Source organism: Notechis scutatus, chromosome 1 (genome assembly GCF_049901735.1).
Source record: "Notechis scutatus isolate UNSWTSFEM ecotype Mainland chromosome 1, rNotScu1.2, whole genome shotgun sequence".
NCBI lineage: Eukaryota > Metazoa > Chordata > Lepidosauria > Squamata > Elapidae > Notechis > Notechis scutatus.
The window spans coordinates 104,847,448-104,868,827 of record NC_142009.1 but is presented as its reverse complement, the minus strand read 5'-3'; the positions used below and the strand labels follow the sequence as shown (position 1 = coordinate 104,868,827).

The 21,380-nt window shown below is 39.8% G+C and overlaps 1 protein-coding gene across 1 annotated transcript; it reads left to right on the top strand.

The window, feature by feature from the left end:
* The first annotated feature begins 17,999 nt into the window (after nt 1–17,999).
* On the top strand, nt 18,000–20,038 carry GPR6 (G protein-coupled receptor 6). Its single transcript, XM_026666523.2, has 2 exons — nt 18,000–18,160; nt 18,664–20,038. Exon 2 carries the CDS (start codon nt 18,681–18,683, stop codon nt 19,671–19,673), a length of 993 nt encoding a protein of 330 aa, XP_026522308.1. The 5' UTR covers nt 18,000–18,160; nt 18,664–18,680; the 3' UTR covers nt 19,674–20,038.
* Nucleotides 20,039–21,380: the final 1,342 nt, after the last annotated feature.

Genomic DNA, 21,380 nt, shown 5'->3' with positions numbered 1-21,380 from the left:
ACACAGGGCTTCATGAAGATTTTAAAAAGCCTGCCACCCTCCTTATGGGGCTGGGATACATCAGAAGTGGGACTACTTAAAGGAGACACACCTCTCCTGGCCACAAGTGCTCCCAATTGCCCTCTTTTATATCAGAACCAGACCAAGACAAGATATAGGTATTTCCCCCCTTTGAGATCCTTTTTGGTCACCCCCCCATACCCTACAAAGCCTAGATCCTCATTCCCTTTGCTTAGGTAGGGGGGATAGGGTTCTCTCTTCTTATCTTACAGCCCTGCAAAAGAGACTACAGACCCTCTGGACCCAGAGTGTGCTGACACAGACCTTACCCCTGGAAGAAGCCCTGCATCCATATGAGCCAGGAGATTGGGTGTGGATCAAGCTCTTCACCAGAACCTCCCCTCTACAACCCAGGTGGAAAGGACCCTACCAAGTTTTACTGACTACACACACCGCCATAAAGGTTGCAGAACGAGACTCTTGGCTACATTGGACACATGCAAAGCCAGCAGTCATAGACCATAGCCAAACTCCACCACAATCAATCCCACCCATCAAACTCAAGAAAGATCGGGACACAGATCAATGGACGCTTGCAGCATTCTTCAACACTGTTGAACCACACCACTGTGAGGAACCAAGTGCAAACGTTGCATTACACAAAACTGGACTCCTAGGTGCTGAGTTATAAACTATTTTTAATTATTTTTTCTCTCACCTTCTCCATTTTTTCTTTTTTTAAACCATTTTTCATTGTATTTTTTTTAACAAAAAGGACTTTAACCATACCTTTCTCATAATTTTTTGATACTTGACCTTTTACATTTTTTTTACATTGCTATTAAAAAAAAAAGGAGGGGGGGAGGAAGGGAAGAAAAGGAATCTAGCAATGGGGAACATGAAATGCAATATATACTATGTATTATTATCTGTAACAATTGTAACATTTGTAACACAAACAACTGCGTTCCTGGAACCAAAGCTTATCCCAGAGAAAGGAAACATATGGGAATGTTTAGCAAGAGAAATATTCAACACCACTAACTTTTGCTTAGCAGGAGGGAAATCATAATGTGACTGGGTCCAGCTCACCTAGGGTCACAGAATGCACCAGTCTTAGCAACACAGAACTAAAATGCAACTATACAGAGACCATATCATTTTCATATAGTTACCTGAAGCTCCCACCAGGATGGTTTTTCCTTTGTGGCTTAAAAGCCTACTCATACCTTCCTGCAAATGCCTCAAATGGTCCCTGCACCTTGGGAAGGTTAACCATGCTTATGCCATCCTTACAGAGACGACACAGGAGAGCCTTCCAAACCCTAGACTCAGACTGTGATTCCAAAGTCTCCCTTCCCACAAAAACAGAATACATCTCATTGGCAATATCCTTGGTAGGGGTACCTGGATTGGCAGTGCGAAATTCTAAAAATTTGAATAGACTAGCATGTACCCTGGCAAAAAAAGCTTGAATTCGACCTCCCATGCCCTGGATGCCCTTAACAGAAAACTGAGGGAGGTCAGAGAAGTCACCTTGGAGAATAGGGCAGCAATAGTCTTCCTTCTCTTGAAGCATAACTATGGCTGCGAAACATTCAAAGGGATGTGTTGCTTCAATCTGAACGAAACCTCAGAACTCGTAGGGAGGGACATCCACCACCTGAAAGAGGTATCTCAGAATATTGGTCAGGAGCAATCATTCCTGGACTTTTCATGGCTCTTCTCATGGATGCCAGATTTCCATTGGCTCAAAATCCTTATAACAACCACAGTCACCATTTGTGTCTTTGGAGCCCTCATGTGTTGCCTCTGTCGATGCATACCGCCCTGCCTTAGCTGCCTAAAGGCCTGTATTCCCTCTCAGAAGAGAAAATTAAAGGGGAGACAGGCAGCCATGATAATGATCCAGATTGATCACAATACCAAGTATACCCAGACATTCAATCAGAGACCACACTCTAAAAAAAATAAAAAATAAAAAATGAAGGATTGTGGAAAGGGAACTTCATGAGGACAGTGGTGACACCCAAGCAGGAAAAGCCCAAAGGGAACATCAGGCCAGCCATAAAACAAAATTGCATAGGAAAAGAAATCAAATAAAAGATATTAAAGAAGCCCCTTAGACAAAAGCCCAAATAATTAAGAAAACTAAGGAAACAAGAAAAGAAAACCCTTACAAACACAAGACATGCCAAATCAGCTAAACAAACAGACAAAAGACACAAAATATATTGCAAAGGAGACAGACAGGAGATTGCCACAAAACAAATATAAGAAAACATTAGGACGAAACTGATAATCCAATCAAACCACCCTGCAAAGTTTGCCTTCTGCACCCCACGGAGTTTACCCTCCGGCGGAAATGAAGACAACCCCTGACAGGATTTAAAACATTAAGAAATACAAACACAAGCACACACACACAAAATGAGAAAAGGGTATATAAATCAGGGGGGCTTATCATACAAAGAGAGCTAGCTCCAGGAACGCAGACTTCTTGCTATCTCTCGCCTTCCTGAAAAATAAAAAGAACCAGCTTCCAAGTAGTTGTCTGAATCCTTGCACTGGAGTTCTCCCAGCAGGAAAACCAAACCCTCAGAAGAAAGGCATTTTCCAGCCTTTCAACAGCTGCTAGTTATTTTTTCCCCTTTCTTTTCCCCTTTCTGAACATTTTCTAAGGCCTTCACAGACACTCTACCAAGTGCTGTCTGCAGCATATTTCTTTTTTTTTTAATTAATATTTTTATTGAAAATAAACTTTAAAAAAATCTTGAACATGGTGGTCTGTCTTTGACATACATATCAGTCTTTACATTGTTATATAGGCGAAAGATCATTGAATAGTATAAGCATTTATATACATATATACAAATATACTGTATATATATATATATATATATATATATATATATGTATGTATATATATATATATATATATATATATATATATATATATATATATATATATATATATATATTTGCAGATCTTGGCGTGTTCAGGTCTTTTCCCGTGTAAGATTGAGAGTATCTTGGTGACATTTTGACGAGGTCCCACTTGCCATCTTCAGGCTGGTGCTTTCAGCTTCATGCTTGTGCAAGCAAAGCGTGATCGGATTGCCCAGCCACATACATTGGACAAACCAACAGGAGAATAAATGCACGCATCGCAGAACACAAGAGCGCAGTCAGAAAAGAAGAAAATACTTCCTCCCTTTTCCAGCACCTTAAAGCCACAGGACATGAAATTAATTTTGAGGGAACCAAATTAATCTCCAATACTGAACACTTCAACAAGAGAATAATCAAGGAAGGCATCGAAATAGAGAAACACCTCCATAACATGAATAAATGGGACAATGCCTCCCACCTACCAGACATCTGGAAACTAGCCCTTATCAACAAACGAGTCCCAGCCACGAAAACCAACACCGGACCCAAACAACACATGACGCCACCACCAATCTCCCTCACCAGACTCAAACCCAAACCCACCCCATAGATGAAAGGCAACCACCATCCAGAAACCAGACCACGGCTGCATCACCAGCTGCCACACACCCTGACCCCCAAACCAAGCAAAGTGACACATGGCATGAACACATAGCCAGGCCTCAAACTTGGAAACAAACCAAAACCCGGAAAGTCACATCACAGCCACCCGCTCAGGATATCACATCACAGAACTCAGGAGGTTACACCACAAAACCTCAGGAAGTTACAACACAGCCAATGACCCTGGAGATTACAGCACAAGACCCAGGATGTCAAAACAATAGAACTCAGAAGGTCATCGCACAGCTCATTACCCAGGTCGTTACAACACAGGAGGCTGATAGACACATGGCCAATACCTCAGCCACACATCTTCTTATGAAAAAGCCAGCCAATCTGCAAACATCAACTCCATCAACCAATCAAGAAATGACAACACAACCAACCTCCCCACCAGTATTTATCGAGAGAGGGCAGCACAAGCACGAAGCTGAAAGCACCAGCCTGAAGATGGCGAGTGGGACCTCATCGAAACATCACCAAGATACTCTCAATCTTACACGGGAAAAGACCCAAACATGCCAAGACCTGCATACCTGTATACCCGTGAAAAACTACGAAAACAAATATATATGTATGTGTGTGTGTGTGTACAGGGGTGGGATTCTACCGGTTCTATCCACTTCTATAGAACACCTTGTTAACTTTCTAAGCAATTCGGAGGACCTGTAGTTAGAAGAAATCTCCTTTTGTTTTTTTCCACCCTTATTACATTCTTGGCAGACAGCCTAGACTTCCTGTCTCCGGAGCTTCTGAGGCTTTCTTAAAGGGGAAGGGTTGTTTTAAGATTTTTACACTGCTGTTGGGAGGAAATACTTCCCTGGACAATCAGCACTTTGAAGAAATAATTGAATAATGAAGCAAAGCTTTTAGTGACAGGGAACCAAGATGAGTGACCTTCAGCAAGGCTTCTTGGCTAGCTAGAAAGATTGACATTCAAATGTGAGTTTACATACTCTTTCTGAGTTTTGGTCTAAAACTGGTTTTTGGTGAAGGTTAATTTTGTGCTTGGTGAAGTTTAATCCTGTGTTTATTGAGGGGATAATTTTGAACAAGCAATAGCTACTGTTGTGATTTAATTATTTGTATTCTGTTTGAATTTTTTTCCTGCCTCATGGTTTCTTTTTCTATCTGGGGAGGGGGTGTTCCTTCACTGCTTTAGTGGTATCTGGCACTGTCCTTTTGGGGTATACTTCCAAGAGGCAGGGTGCAAGCTTGGCACTGATTTTTTTAATTGCCTTTCTGGGGGCATGTGACCTTTCCTTAAATCTGGATGATTTCCTTAGGATATCTTGTGAGGTGAGTGAGACCATCTTTAAGTGATGCAAATGGATCTAAGGGTTGCTTTTCCTGGGTGTGCTTTTTCTGGAGAGCTTAAATGGCCTCTCTGCTAAAGGGTTTCACTTTACGAGGAAGAGATGGCTGCTTGATAGTTATCACTGCATTTTAACTATTTTCATTCCTCAAGGTGCTCTGGCACCCTGCCTGATTTGTAACTCCGGCTTGCAGGTATTTTTAATCTAATGATTGGTATTTAGGGCAGCTTTTTGCAAGCAAAGAAGCTTTTTGTATTTTTGTACAGGTAATCCTTGATTTACAACAGTTCATTTAGTGACCATTCAAAGTTACAATGGCACTGAAAAAAGTGACTTATAACCATTTTTCGCACTTATGATCATTGCAGCATCCCCACTGTCATGAGAGGCCAGGCGAGGAGAAGTGTCCCTTGACATGAGTGATGTCGAGTTGGCCATGCCCACCCAGCCACATGACCACCAAGTCACACCCACCAACTAAGCCACGCCCACAGAATCAGTTGTTAAAAAAACTGAATCCACCCCTCTGTGTGTGTGTGTGTGTGTGTGTATGTATGTGTATATATATGTATGTATGTATGTATGGTATTCAGCTTTGTTTGGGTATTTTCCCACGTCATTATAGTTGTGCTTTTAAAGTTGTATCAACGTTTCGGCAGAATCTCATCTGCCATCATCAGGCTTCTGTATTGTGTTCGTCTGTGAGTCAGACTTTCACAGCCATTTCAGTTTTGTGAAAGTCTGACTCACCAATCAAGTAGAACACAGCAAACTCCAAGACCAATAAACACAGACCAAGACTCCCAACCAATCAGGATGAAGAAAAAACCATTCTGGCACAGCAATAGGCTGCCCCAAATTTAAATCTGAAACCACTGTAAAAGTCTGACTCACAGATGAACACTATACAGAAGCCTGATGATGGCAGATGAGATTCTGCAGAAACGTTGCTACAACTTTAAAAGCACAACTACAATGACGTGGGAAAATACCCGAACAAAGCTGAATGCCATATATATATATACACACACACACATTTGATCTTTATATCCTTTTTTTATCCTAATCATTGTATTGCAGTTCAATTTCATCTTAAATTCTAATTCACATTTTATAGACTTCCTTTCATATCCCTCCATACATAGAAATTTTTCCATACTTCATAATATTCTGAAGTATCTCGCTCTTTCAATTCTAATGTCACACTATCTAGCTCAGCACTGTGAAAAATCTTTCCTGTTATTGCTTCATCATTTGGTATTTCTTTTGACTTCCATGTTTGGGCAAGTGTCTGCAGCATATTTCTTGACTGCTTGTTCCTCTACTGTTCATGGTTGATCCTAAAAAGCAGAAGCTGTCCACCATTTTGATTTCTTCATTGACAGTTCTCCTGGTTGCTCTCTATGTTGTCATCAGTTTGAACTTCTTTATATTTAATCTTAGTCACTTTTCACTGAGCTCTTTGACTTTTAGTTCTTGGGGTATACCCTCCCCTTACTGCCATTGTAGGAAGAAAGTGTCAAGTCTATTTGAGCATTGGGTTCCAACAGATACATTTATTTCCCCTCAGACATTGGAACTAGATGCAAGGAATTGTGTGTGTATGTGTCTAAATCTGCCTGCTGCTGAGTTGTCGCAGCAAGACTTAAGCCTGTGTGGATGCTGTCACACTGAGATGCTAGAACTGGTTCACACATAGCAATGAGGTGAATGATGCCATGGCATATATAAGGCTTCATACCTATGTTGTCTTTCTGATGATAAAAAAGTCAAAATATACAAAAATAGAAACAATTTTTATAGTGCTACCTCCTGATTATACAGAGCAGAAGTGTGATGACTAAAGGATTCAGTCCTTTGATAAATCAATCTCCCAGAAGAAAAACAAACTCAACCTTTAAAAAGGATAAAATATAATCCACATTTTCAATTATAAGTATTAAAGTGTAAACATTATGTGTAGAAGAGGACAAATTATAGGTCACAGTCAAACAGGCTAGCTGGTTAAAAAATCAAAATCAAAAAGAAACAACAGTACTTTGCACAAAGATGTGCTTGTCTACTATAAACTTCCCCAAAGACAACATCATAATGAGACACTTCAGAAATATTATAAATCTAAAGAAAATATATACTTAATGAATAAAGCCTGAAAGACTCATGAAAGGTTTGATCAAATGTGGAAAATAGAACTTAAAAGCCTACCTCAAATTCATGCCTATGTACTTCATTTATCTATCGCTACAAAAATAGAAAACCTAAATCACCTGGCTCTTTGCTTTAACTTTCAGAGCCATTAAAGCTTTTTAGCAATTTCTAACTTTAATGAGAAGCTGATGGGAATGCTGGAAACTCAATTCTTCATCTACCCTCTGTTAATGGACTTTTACTCTCTCTGTTTTGGAAAAACAAACAAGCTGAGAGGCTGGGGTGACCTGACTCTATATGTGAATCAATCATAATGTATATGCAGGTTCTGAGATGTAAAACCTTTGGTCCTCAATCAATTTATTTCTTGGTAGAACTTATATGGTTGCTCATCTTGCTTACATAACAGTAGATGAGACGCCATAACAAATTCACAACAGAGGTACATTTTATTGGGGGTCAACTAACATCCCAGCCCAGTCCCTAGAGCAGGGGTCCCCAAACTTGGCAACTTTAAGGCTTGTGGACTTCAATTCCCAGAATTCATAGCTGGCTGGAGAATTCTGGGAGATGAAGTCCATAAGTCTTAAAGTTGCCAAGTTTGGAGACCTCTGCCCTAGAGACCAGGAGGGAGAAGGTCCTGTAGGGCAGGAGCCATAACAGAGAAGGCAAGGAACCATGTTCTGAACTTGTTCAAAAGTTTAAAACAAGTTAGTAGATGTAGAAAGTAGATGTAGAGATGATTCAGAGAAAATGTGATTAAAACAGTAAGTTATTAATCCAAAAACAACACAAGAAAATTGGGGGGAAAACACTGCGTACACTATGAGAACAAGATGCTTTTGTGAGGACATCTATAACACCTATAAAATGTTATAATGAAAGCAAGATGGGCTTTTCTATTATCACAACTGGAAATAGCAGAACAAACAGTTTCAGAATGGATCTGTTGGTTTGAGATTACACAAGGATTTCACTGAAAATTCAAGCTGAATTCTTCCTTGTGTCATGACAGCATCACAGTATGTGTTTCTATCTGTTGCAGAATGTTGACAACAATTAAAAGAGAAAAATACATCACATCCACATTTCTGTATCTGATGGGAAAGAAGAAATTCAAGATACAGATGCCATTTTTGATGGTATCAAGTCTTCCCCTGAAATACTCTGCAATGGATTCTTTCTTTCTTTCTTTCTTTCTTTCTTTCTTTCTTTCTTTCTTTCTTTCTTTCTTTCTTTCTTTCTTTCTTTCTTTCTTTCTTTCTTTCAAGACTTGCATTTGTATTGACATGAATCTTGAGTACAGATATTTATTAATATAAGTAAAGTGCAACATAGTCATTTGGAAACTGAGAAAGGAATGAAATATTATAACAATAATATAAAAATATTATAAAAATAAAACATTAAAATGTCAAGTGGTATAGGAGTGTGTCTTTTAGGTTGGTTCTTTCTATCTCAAAAGTCTCCAGTACTCTGCCATTGTCATTATCTGCTCAACAAATCAAGAAATACATAAAAATGTCTAAATAAATTGGAAATAATATTAAAATAAAAAATCAGAGCAATAAAGTACAAGTCAAAGTAGTATAAAGTTAAATACTTAAGACTAGCTACTCCATCCCAAAAAATAGTTTTCAAAGATATAAAAAAAATGTACTCACATATAATAGAGAAGTATAAAATGACATAAAAGTCTAGAAGTTGCCTAATTACTTCCTTTGAATAATAATTATTACACTATCTGTTCCTAATTGTATGAAGTCTGAAGCAGAATTTGGCAACTGTACAAGAAACATCATTATTATGACCTGGGAGCAGAAATGCAATATAAAATTTGTCTGGTCTGTCAGGAAACTTACTCAAAAATGGATACAGGTGATGAATTTCATGATTATGTCCACAATACATCAATACATGAACTCAGTTTTAACTGCTCCTTCCTTGAATATACAAGGTTTCTCTGTAAAATACAGTGGTACCCTGGTACTCACTGTTAATTGGTTCTGGGAGGCACAATGAGTACCAAAAATGATGAGTACCAAATAATTTTTTTCCAATAATGTAGTGAGTCACAAGGCAGATGACAAGTTCTAGCTTGTGCACTAAGTACCAAATAAATGATGAGTACTGGGACAAAATATGTCAAAATGCATTGAGTACCAAATTTGATGACTTTCAAAGCAGTTGAGTACCAAGGTACCACTGTAGATATGTAGGTATCTTTCCACCCTGAAGGTCGAAGGTAGTGCATTAAATGTGCCAAGTTAAAGATCTAAGTTATTCTGCAGGAGCAAGTTTATAAAGCTATTTTGCTGGGCCAAAATGTTTTAATTTAAATTCTCTTCTTAAAAAAAGGAAAGAGCTATCAAAAGAGCTAATATTAATGCTCAACCAATCAAATCCATTTTTTGCAGTTGGACCTCTTCTTTCGCTTTATTTTAGACCCAAATAATGTAGGACCGGTAGAGCTAGTACGGTATTTTGTACTTTTTGCCTTGCAAGTTTTATTCCAAATTGAGTAAATGCTATCTAATAGTGGGCTAATCTTAAGGGAAAAAAATTATATCAATGTAATCAGTAAATGATATTTTTCATCCAAAATCCCACTTCTACCAAACCTGCCTCCAATTCAATGAAAAATATACTGTATTATGGGACCTCAAACAAAGCTCTGAAAATTTTCTGCGCTAATCTCCAGATGATCTAAATCACATCTATTCACACTGCAGAGATGCAGGTGACAATTTTTATTATCTGAACTAGGACTTGATTTGACCATGGCAAAATGCTAAATGTTAAGTCCTTTATACAGCCCATGCCCATACCCATATCCATTGTCTATTACTCTGAGGCAAAAGCCAGATCTTCCAGCATGTGCTGGTCCTGATAATACTTGGAAGAAGCCAAAGTTGCCATGAAATCCTGCCATTTCCCAGCCCCCACCCTCTAAGGCAGGACATCCAAGTCACCCCACACTTAATACAGTAGGCACAGAGATTTCAACGTCAAACTTGAGGCTAGATCCACAAGCCTGAGCAAGAAACTTTTTGGTAGCAAGGCAGACAATATCTCAGAAGGCCCTCTAACTAGTCTATATGCCTCACTCTTTTGCAGACATTTACAGCCCACAGAGCCCCTGATCCAAGAAAAGGTGGCTTTTTCAATCAATGCCATTCCCCCTTCTCAATTTATTACTTAAATTTAGTTATTCATTAATATGAATTGCCTAAAAAATAAGATACTCCGATTATAACATTCATTTCCTTATACATACAGATGGTTTCCCCCCCCCAAAAAAATACAAGTATGCAGTGGTGGGATTCAAAATTTTTTACTACCAGTTCTGTGGGCGTGGCTTGGTGGCCATGGCATGGCTTGGTGGGTGAGTGTCTTGGTTGGCATGGCAGGGGAAAGATACTGCAAAATCTCCATTCCCTCCCCACTCTAGGGGAAGATTACCAGCGGTTCTCTGAACTACTCAAAATTTCTGCTACCAGTTCTCCAGAACTGTTCAGAACCTGCTGAATATCACCTCTGCAAGTATGCACATATAGCATACACACACACACACACACACACACACAAATATATATATATATATATATATATATATATATATATATATATATATATATATATATATATATATATATATGTGTTGTGTGTGTGTGTATAGTGTGTGTGTGTATATGCTATATGTGCATACTCAGAGGTGATATTCATATATATATATATATATATATATATATATATATATATATATATATATATATAAACACTAGACTTAACATATAGACTTAACATATATATATATATAACATATAACTTAACATATAGACTTAACATATATATATATATATATATATAAACACTAGACTTAACAACTGCCTCGATCTCATCTTCTGCAATAGTTTGAATTCAATTTACAGAATACAAATTAAAGAACCCTTTTCCAACAGTGACCACAACATGATTGACTTTTGTCTCAACATACGTCCACACAAAAATCATCACAACAATGGAATCCCCAATTATAACCTCAAAAAAGGCAACTATGATCTTATAAACAATGATCTCTCATCCCTTGATTGGCAATTTCTATTCTCTGGATGCAACACTGTAGAAGACCATTACAACATATTTTTACTTGAAGTCAAAAGAGTCATCAAACTATATGTACCATTAACAACTCCCAAAACCAGAAAAAACAAATTACCCAAAACAATAAGGAAGCTTCAATCCAAAAAGAAATCACTTTGGCAGAAAAACAAATCTGGTCACGTTGCCAACTTCAAAAGCCGATACAAAAATTTATGCCACCAGATAAAGACTGAATGCACCAATTATTACATTAAACAAGAAGAAAACCTCCTACGCACCAATTCCACCAACCAATCAGGATGAAGAAAAAACCATTCTGGCACAGCAATAGGCTAGCCCCAAATTTAAAACTGAAACCACTATAACAGTCTGACTCACAGACGAACACAATACAGAAGCCTAATGATGGCAGATGAGGTTCTGCCGAAACGTTGCTACAACTTTAAAAAGCACAACTACAATGACGTGGGAAAATACCCGAACAAAGCTGAATACCATGCACACACACACACACACACACACACACACACACACACACACACACATATATATATGTGTGTGTGTGTGTTTGTGTGGTGTGTGTGTGTTTTTACATACTGCATGTATGTATGTATGTATGTATGTGTTATGTCTCCCCTTTAATTACAGGTGAGCAAAACGAAATTCAGCAGTTCCAGAAATAACACAAACCAAAAAACAAACCCCCACAAGAGAACTGTTGAGGTATTTCCAATCCTCAGCAGTAAATCCACACTCTGTCCGGCAATCCTGACGTGGCAATAATTCTCAAAGCCTCAAAGAGTTCTCTTCGTGTTTTCACTCCCATTAATCACTTTGCTTCTGGCGAATTTCACCAGCCAAGCCGCTTCCTTTTATCCTCTTATGGAGCGTGTTAATTTCCCTAATTAGTCACTGGCTCGACGCCTCCTTTCCAATTGAGATTGACGTCTCAATCTCCGTCTATTTCTTACATCAAGCCAGGATCTCTCAAAGTTCTCTTCTTCGCTGGAAAACTCTCGCATGTTTTCCTTGTTAGCTATTCCCGGCTGCTGCTCAGAGGAAGAATTAGAGGAGGTCAAAGGTCCTGACATCTCTACTAAATCAGGTTCATCTCTCCTTGTTAAATCCATTTCCTCATCCTGGCTAACATCCAAGTCACTTATCAATGCCGGCTCATATTTCGCTGTCATATCCTCTTCGCTCGAACTCACATCTGCCAAAGGAGCAGATTCTAATCCTGGAGTCACAACATGTATGTATGTATGTATGTATGTATGTATGTATGTATGTATGTATGTACTGTATGTATATATGTAGTGTATGCAATGGTACAGCAGATGATAAAATGATGTAGAAGATTTCCTTTCATCAGGTTCTGCTCCTTTTTAGTGGCACGTGCCCTAAAAGCTGACTTTTCTCACCCATTTCAAGAATTGTTGCATGGGGGAAAATTTTCTATTCACATTTACCAAGAAAACATGAACGTGTGTTTGTTCATTCTTTTAGATGTACATGGCAGTGCATTAATGCAACTGGAATCAGTTTCCTTCAAAGAAAACATCACTGAAGCCCTTATAATGCCACCTTCTCAGCCAACTGTGAAAACTTATGTAGTATTTCAATTTTTACTTCATTGCTACTTCATTGCTACCTTGAAATTTAACATGGTTTAATCTTATCCTTTAACCTGACTGAGTGAGATATTTTATTTAGCAAGTAGCCATCAGCCTTCAATGGCCTAATGTTGTTTAAGAAACATTTGCCAGGAATCAGCACCCCTTAAAATAACCTATTTTGCTTTTAGCTAAACAAAAATGATCTCTTCACTTTGTATGACACAGTAGCATTTCCAGTGTCTCATACGTACATGATTCCTCTGGGTGGTATATCGTGATATTTTGTGTATACAACTATGTGTACAATGCTTACACAATTTGCAACATTGAACATGCATGGATTGATTGATTGACTGCCCATTAATGCAAATGATCTCTGTGTCTAAAGCACTATGAACTCTGATTAAGACCTGGCTCCTCCACATGTAACATTTTATCAGTTGGAATTGGTTCTGTGCTCCTGCATTGTGACAGTAGAATTCTTCTTCAGATGAGTCCATTAACATTCCTGCAATCAACATAGGGTTGACCTTAATGATCTAAATCAGGGGTGTCAAACTCCAGGCCTGCAGGCCGAATGTGTCACGTGCTGGCCACGCCCATGCCCAATTTAGCAAAGGGGGAAAAAGTCCCGATAATCAGATGACACCGCCATGACAACGTGAGTGTGACACCCCTGATCTAAATGGTTCCTTTCAACTCCGTGATTCTGTGATGGCTCAGCTATGGTGCAGGAAGAAATACTGAGAAGGTAACTTTCAACATTGTTGGTAAAGGTGCAAAATAGATTGATTCTGATTGTTGAGAACTCTCTTGCCTCCTTCACCCCCCAGCCCAGCTTCTGGGCTATTTCCCCACCCTTCTAAAGTCAAAGCTTTACAACAAGCCATGTAGAGTTTTCAGTGTTTTACATCAAGCTATAAAAATGACTAGCCCTCATTTCGGTTAATGTGCAGGCATTGTATGGGTGGCATGGTTAAAGATGCTGAGCTTGTCAGTTGGACAGCCTGGGTTCGGGACCCGAGCTCCCATTTCTTGCCCCACCTAGCAATTGGAAAGCATGTAAATGTGAGTAGATCAATAGGTATCATTTTAGTGAGGAGGTAACAGCCTTTGCATGTAGCCATGTTAGCCACATGACTACGGAAACTGTCTTTGGATGATGACTCCCTTGGCCAGGAAACAGAGAGATGAGCACTATGCCCTAGAGTTGGACATGACTGGACAGGGAAACCTTTACCTTTTTGCAGGCATTGTAGTTTTTAAATTTGCTGGGAAAACAAATGCAGCCAGACAACCCTGAAGGTGGAGCTGACTAGAGGCCAAGTTTTGAACTGCCTCATTATTTGACTGGAAGGCACACTGGCCTTCTTCTGAAGAATAGTGAGTATTGTGAACGATCAATGTCTAATAAGCTGTTTTCAAAAGGTTTCCAAAGGTTTAGGGAATGAAAATCTCATCTGATTGCTAAAAACAAAACAAAAACAGTTCCACCAATGTCTATGGAGATTCTCAGTCATCCAGGTCATGGCTGATCCAAAGGTGCTTTTTAAGGAGGCAACTGGACGTTCTTGTTTTGTCTTTTGAAGATGTTTCACTTCTCATCCAAGAAGCTTCTTCAGCTCTGGCTGGGTGATGGGGAATGGAAAGATTTATACTCCTTGAAGACAGCTGGTCATTTTCATTCTCAGTTCCACTGACAGAACCAAGGGCTATTCAGTGTTCGGATGCAAAAGGACAAAGGTATTTTGCAGTTTGTAGGATTACACCAGATTAAATTCTTGTAAGGTAGATTTTTTATCTTCTCAGATGAATGTGAGAAGGCAATTTAATTGTCACCCTTGTTTTAACAAAACCTAAATTTTCTTTGGGAAGGGAATATATATTGAATATATATGTAATAAAAATATAAGAGAACTGCTTCTTGTTTTGAATATTCTTCCCTCCAATATTCCTGTGAAGAAAGTTGCATAGGTCCACAAAGGATCCTTCTGAGCTAGGACTACAATATAAGTGTGAAGTTATTTATTTTGTCATTTGCACAGTTATTTGAAAATATAACTGCACATGAAAATTCCATAAAAATCTGCTGGAGCTTACACAGGGCATAGCAGTGGGTTGTCTGAGAGCACTTACGCCCGTTCATTTAAATATTTATAAAGTATTTTTTGAACATTTGACCAAAGGGCAATGGGCAAAATACAGACATAAAAATGCAACAGCATATTAATGAAGCTCTAAAATTAAGAAAACAATACTAAATGAATGCATAAACTATAAAGCACTCTTTCCAGAACTTCAGCAATAAAATATTAATAAGCAGCAGCATGACTTTATTATTAAAACATATGGTTTTGGCCTTTTAAAATTCTGCTACTGAAGGATCTGTTGTGGGAAAAAATGCCCACTTAAGTAAAGAAACAAAGTGTTTGGGGACAGATGCAATAAAGCATCTTTTATTTTCATCCACAACTTTACAGTTACTGGGCTTCTCACCAACAAGATTACAGGTTATAAAAGTGAAGGTTTCCCCTGTCCATTCATGTCCAGTGTACTCGTCTCTGTTTCTTAGCTGAGGGAGAATGTGGCCAGCATAACTATACATCAAGGTGCACAGAAGATGTTGCCTTCCCACAAAAGTGGTACTTATTTAGCTACTCGTGTTTGCATCCTTTCGAATGGCTTAAGTGGACAGAAGTTGGGGCGAGTAATGGGAGCTCATCCCATTGCATGGTGCTCAGGGCTTGAATCCAAGCTGTCAGTTTTCCAGCTGCATCTTCAACCTCTGAGCCATCACTCCCCACCCCTTTACAGGTTTTATACCTATTGAAATGGCAAGATTTACAAAAACCGTGTAAGCAAGCACAACGTGACCTTTAATGCAGGAATGTAGAATTTGATAACATGGGGTGACCTTATTATGTGGGCTGATCCATTGCCTCTACATTCTGCTTTTCTAACGAGATTCCAAGCCAATCCTTTCTACTGATATTGAGGGACTGTCCCTTGCCAGTCATATCTACTCAACCCACTAGACTAGAGTGGGAAGGCAGTGAATGCTGAGGGTCCCATCCCCTAGGGAGATACATTTGGCAGGACCCAGAAGGGCCTTCTCTGTGGTGGCTCCCTCTCTCTGGAACATCATCCCCCTCCAAAAGCTTAGACTGCCACCCTACACTAACACTCTTTTGGAAGGCCCCGAAGACATGGTTCTGCCAGCAGGCCTGGGGAACCCAGAGCAGGATGGAATCCATTAAATGGCTAGTATGGGTGTGTGTTCTCACCAGGGTGGGGTGTTGAGTGGTGGGTTATTATTTTATTTTATTATTTTTCTTTTTATTATTTTATTTTGTTTAATATGATGTTTTTATATACTTGTAAGCCACCTTGAGTTGCCATGTGCAAATAGACAGCAATATAAAATTTCTAAATAAACAAATACTAGCATCTTCTAATACAAACATTGTCCCTTTACACCATGAAAAGACAAAATGTTTTGTGTTATCTGCCTTATCCAGGGTCATGAAGCAATTTCAGTTTGCCTGCCTTGATTTTTTAATCATTGTGGTCATAAGCAATCCAAAGAAGGCCTCTGTCAATTTTTGTTACACATTTGGGTAAACAAGGATGTGAAAAGGTGATGTAATATGAGCCAAATATAATTTATTATATATGTGCATGGATTTTAATTCAGGTCTTTATCCAATCAAGAAAACTGGCTTTCATTTATGACTATCACATCCTGGTGATTTCTGTTAAAACAGAATCCATTCAACAAGATGCATTTAAACTAGGACTTCATTTGTGAAAGTGTATTTTATAAAACGAGAATCTGCAGGAACAGACTTACCTGCTGTTTTGTCCAATCTGTGTCTTCAGATTATTAGGATTATAATTTTAGGACATGTCATTTGACAGTTTGGAAGCACAACATTGGAGAAGACTATTCCTACTCCACAGCATATTCTATTGTTGTAGTCTCTAGAAGAGATTCTTTTGACCTTTCTAAAAATGCCTAGATATGAGATTTGCACAAGAAGTATTAGTTGCAGCACAAGATATATGTACCCAGTAGACACACTGTTTAAATGAAAGATGGATTTGTTCTAAATATAAAAAAAATATACAAAAAAAAATATACAAAAAAAGTATTCTGTTGATTAATTTTTTAGCTTTTTAAACATTTTGTCTTTTTTCCCCTACAGCTCACGGAATGCCCTCTGGACTTCACACTTAAGGAAGAAGGTTGACAAGAAATGAGCCAATTTCTTTGACTCTGAACCAAGACCTATCTGTAGGTTCTAAGACTGGTAAATGACACCCTCTTGTCAAGCTTGACTCCCAGTGTCTATTGCACATCGATCCACTTTTCTTGGCCACAGGAAAATCCCAGGATGCGTTTTCCCATTTCCAATCTAATCTAATCTACACGCTGGAAATCTCTGTTGGTTTCCCATCTAAATTAACATCCACATTTTATCCTGCTTAGCTTCCAGGGGAAAAAAAAAAACCAAGGTTGGCTACATGCTGCCACCTATTGAGCTATTTGCACGCAAGTACCACTTTTGCAATGGCCAAGGCAAGTGCAAGAAAGCACAGATTTGCCAACAGGCATAGAGCCTATGAAGGAGCTGGCTGGAGGGTTAGCTGCCTATGGTATTCACTTTATACTTCGTGGCTCACCCTACTACTTTCGCTGAAACGGCTCAGGGTTCGGAGAAATCTCTTAATCTTCAGAAAGAAGACCTTACAATCGGCCTCAAAGGGTCCATCCTTCTGTCTGGGGGCCCTTTTCTGTCAGTCCTTTTGCTCTGCCCTCAACACTGAGCACCCCTTATGGGACCCCCTTTTCCCCAATCCTTCCGTCCTCTCCCCCCACCCAGGTTTACAATGGATCCCTTCCACAACATAGCACTTTTCTCACGCTCCCGCTAGGTTCAGTTTTCCTCCTATCGGTCCACACGTTCAATTGTGACTGGGATTACTATATGCCCCCGCTTTTTTTGTCCCCCCTCCTTCCCGGGAGCTCGGCAGCGCTTTCCCTTTCCCAAGTTTTATGCCACCATCTGGGGAGGTTTTTCCGCGCCCTTTCTCTGCCCCCGCCCCGCCGCCGCTGGGCTGGCGCCCCGAGGCCAGAGCTCCACGTGAGTGCAGTTTCGCCCTGCCCTCTCGCCTCGCTCTCTCATTTACGTCAGACTCAGCGCGGTCTCAAGGCTCCCGCTTTTTCTCCCCCACTCTTGAGCTACGGAGGGTGAGCAGCAGCGCCAGCCAATTCTCCGCCTCCTCGGCTCCTGCCCGCCAAAGGCAAAGGGGAGACCGCCGGGGTTTGCAGCCACGCGACGGGAGCAGATTTGCGGCGGTCAAGCGGCGAAAGCAGCGAGACCCATGAGAAGCAGCCGTCAGCTTTGAGATCGAATCCGAGTAAGAAAGTGGTTCTGCCGGTTCGGGGGCGTGTAAGGTGGGAGAATCGCAGCCTTGGGGAGAAGAAAGTGCTCAGCGCGGTGCTCCTGGTAGCAAGTAGAGGCTTTTTAAGGACCCGGCTCTTGCCCATTACCTGCGCTTGGAAGGCGCCGGACAACTCCGCTGGTACAGGAGTTGAGTGGAAGATGGGGCAGGAAAGGAAAACTCGAGGTTCAGCACCACGGACAGCACTCCGCGGCTTCCGCAACCTGGGCTCGGTAGCCGATGCTTCGGTTCATTCGTTTCTTCCTCCTGCTCCGATTAGACTTAGAATAATTCTCCTTCCTTCATACATTACCTTCATCTCCCTGCTGGATTTCACTCTTTCTTCCTCATTCTTTTTCTTTTTGTCCTCGTCGCCATTCGTTCACTTCTTATTTATTTTCAGAGGCTGCAGGGGAAATGGACTTTGCCTCATGTTAACCGCCTCCCCCTTTCTTTGCCTTTCTTTCCTCCTTGTACAGGTGGCTCTTGCTGGCCGATGGCAGAAATGAACGAAAGCGTCCCCTTGAATGAGACTGGGGCTCTGGCACCTTGGATTCAGAGCAGCAGTGGCAATTCTTCGCTGGAATTTTCCTCCAAGCTCCCCATCTTTATCCTCAACCCTTGGGATATTATGCTCTGCATCTCTGGAACCATCATTGCCTGCGAAAATGCCATCGTGGTGGCCATTATATTCTACACTCCCAATCTGAGAACCCCAATGTTCGTGCTGATTGGCAGCTTGGCCACGGCAGACCTCCTGGCTGGAGTTGGCCTGATCCTTAATTTTGTATTCCAGTATGTGATCCAGTCAGAAACCATCAGCCTTATTACCGTTGGTTTCCTAGTTGCCTCTTTCACTGCTTCTGTGAGTAGCTTATTAGCTATCACAGTTGATCGTTATCTTTCTCTGTACAATGCACTGACTTATTACTCCGAGAAGACTGTCTTTTGTATTCATATGATGCTAATCATCACCTGGGGGGTTTCACTCTGCTTCGGACTATTGCCTGTCCTGGGCTGGAATTGTATGGAAGATTATTCATCGTGCAGTATTGTCAGACCTTTGACCAAAAGCAATGTGACTTTGTTGTCTGCCTCCTTCTTTTTCATTTTTATCCTTATGCTCCACCTGTACATCAAAATCTGCAAAATAGTTTGCCGGCATGCACATCAAATCGCACTCCAACAGCACTTCTTAACTGCATCTCAGTACGTTGCAACCAAAAAGGGAGTCTCTACCCTTGCTATCATCCTTGGAACCTTTGGAGCCAGTTGGTTACCTTTCGCGATCTACTGTGTCATTGGAGATTCCAACTACCCTGCGGTGTACACTTATGCCACACTTTTACCTGCTACCTACAACTCCATGATCAACCCCATAATTTATGCCTACAGAAACCAAGAGATTCAGAGATCCATGTGGGTTCTCTTCTGTGGCTGCTTTCAATCCAAAGTGTCCTTTCGTTCAAGATCCCCCAGTGATGTTTAAGTGACTTCTCCCTCCGTGTAGGTTTGCACAAAGTGACAATTTTCAACTTTTTTGTGAATTACAGTGCCTGGTATGAACCAGATCCATGTTGTGAAATTGCTTTTTTTGGTGGGGGGGGGAGGTGTTTAAACAGTAGCACTTTATGTATGTGTATTCTTGAGAATGTGACAGGTCTGGAGTTTCTGATTATGTGAAACTAAACTAAAAACAAACAAACAAACAAAAAACTATGGATGTATACAAGATTGTACATTGTATTTGTGAAGTGAAGGCATTCCAAGACTGCATAATTATAGCACTTTATTTTTAGCTGCTGAACTGCCAAAACAGTATTGCCATTTTCAAAGGGCAAAGAGAGAATGAAAATAAGTGAAATGTTGTCTAGTTTGAGATGTGAATGATAATGTATTTTGCTGCACAGTATCGATAAATTATGACATTTTGTATACAAATAAACAAATTCATTACATTTTTTCTTCTGTGTTGAACTGTTTTAATGGCTTTAAAAACACAATCAACATTTCACACTGCCTCACCTTTCTTTACAAGAAACATTCATCAGGTACCTTCACATAAATTCTTTACAAAAAGAAACCATATCTTAAAACAAGGAAATAAAAAACTATTTTGTTTGTTTACCTTCTGGTAAGGAGTAATTTATATTTTTCTTCCATTAAAAAAAACAATAGCAAAGCAAGCTTTAGAAGACTCACAAACTTTGCTTGATGGAAATTCCCATCCTTAGTTTATATAAAATATAATTAATAATAAACATAATTTTCTAGAAGGGTAAGGAGAGAGAAAATACCAATCCTCAAATATTTGAAGGCCTGTCACAGGGAGGAATGTGTAGATGTATTCTTCATAGCTCCTGAGGGTAAAACAAGAAGAACTGGGTGGAAGAAGGAGAGCCAAATTTAAAAGAAGGAATTTCCTGGCCATGAGAGCTCTGTGCAGAGAGCAGGCTGCCTCCTGGAGTTGTGAATGCGCAGTAACTGGAAGTGTTCAAGCAAAGGCTGGACCATCACTTGTCTGGGTTGGTGTGATTCCTTCCCCAGAAAAGGGGTTGGACTAGCAGGCATTTCAGGTACCTTTCAAACCTTGTGATTCTCTGAATGTAACATTTTAACTCTTGCAACATACTTCAAACTGGGCAATATATTCTGTAACTGGAAGTCAAATGATCATTTATCAGTTTTGCATTCGAATATTGCAACATATCTTAAGGATAATTGCTATGTAATCAATTTTGCATTTGAACACTGCAACTTGTATTAGGGCTAATTGCTATATAATATCTCCCCCAGCCCCCTTACCAATCTTAGATGTTTTCTAAAATTTAGAGTTCAGATCAAACTGGCTAATATTTGCATTCTGCAATAGTGTAGCCTAAAGAAGGGGAAAGGAAGGAAGGAAGGAAGGAAGGAAGGAAGGAAGGAAGGAAGGAAGGAAGGAAGGAAGGAAGGAAGGAAGGAAGGAAGGAAGGAAGGAAGGAAGGAAGGAAAAAGATAGAGCTAACTTTATTAATGTTATGATCCAATAACAGCAAAACTGAAAGGATAATACTAGCCTGGTAACTATAATGCTAACGGTACATGGACAAACACATTAAATGCCCCATTTCAATCTGCATACAGAGGTGAGATAAGTTTTCATACTTAGATTTTTTACAACTTGAACTACAACTTGAAGGATCAGGATTTCATT

What these genes read in the sequence shown, in the direction of transcription:
- GPR6 (XM_026666523.2), top strand. Translation starts at nt 18,681, where the DNA reads ATGGCAGAAATGAACGAAAGCGTCCCCTTGAATGAGACTGGGGCTCTG.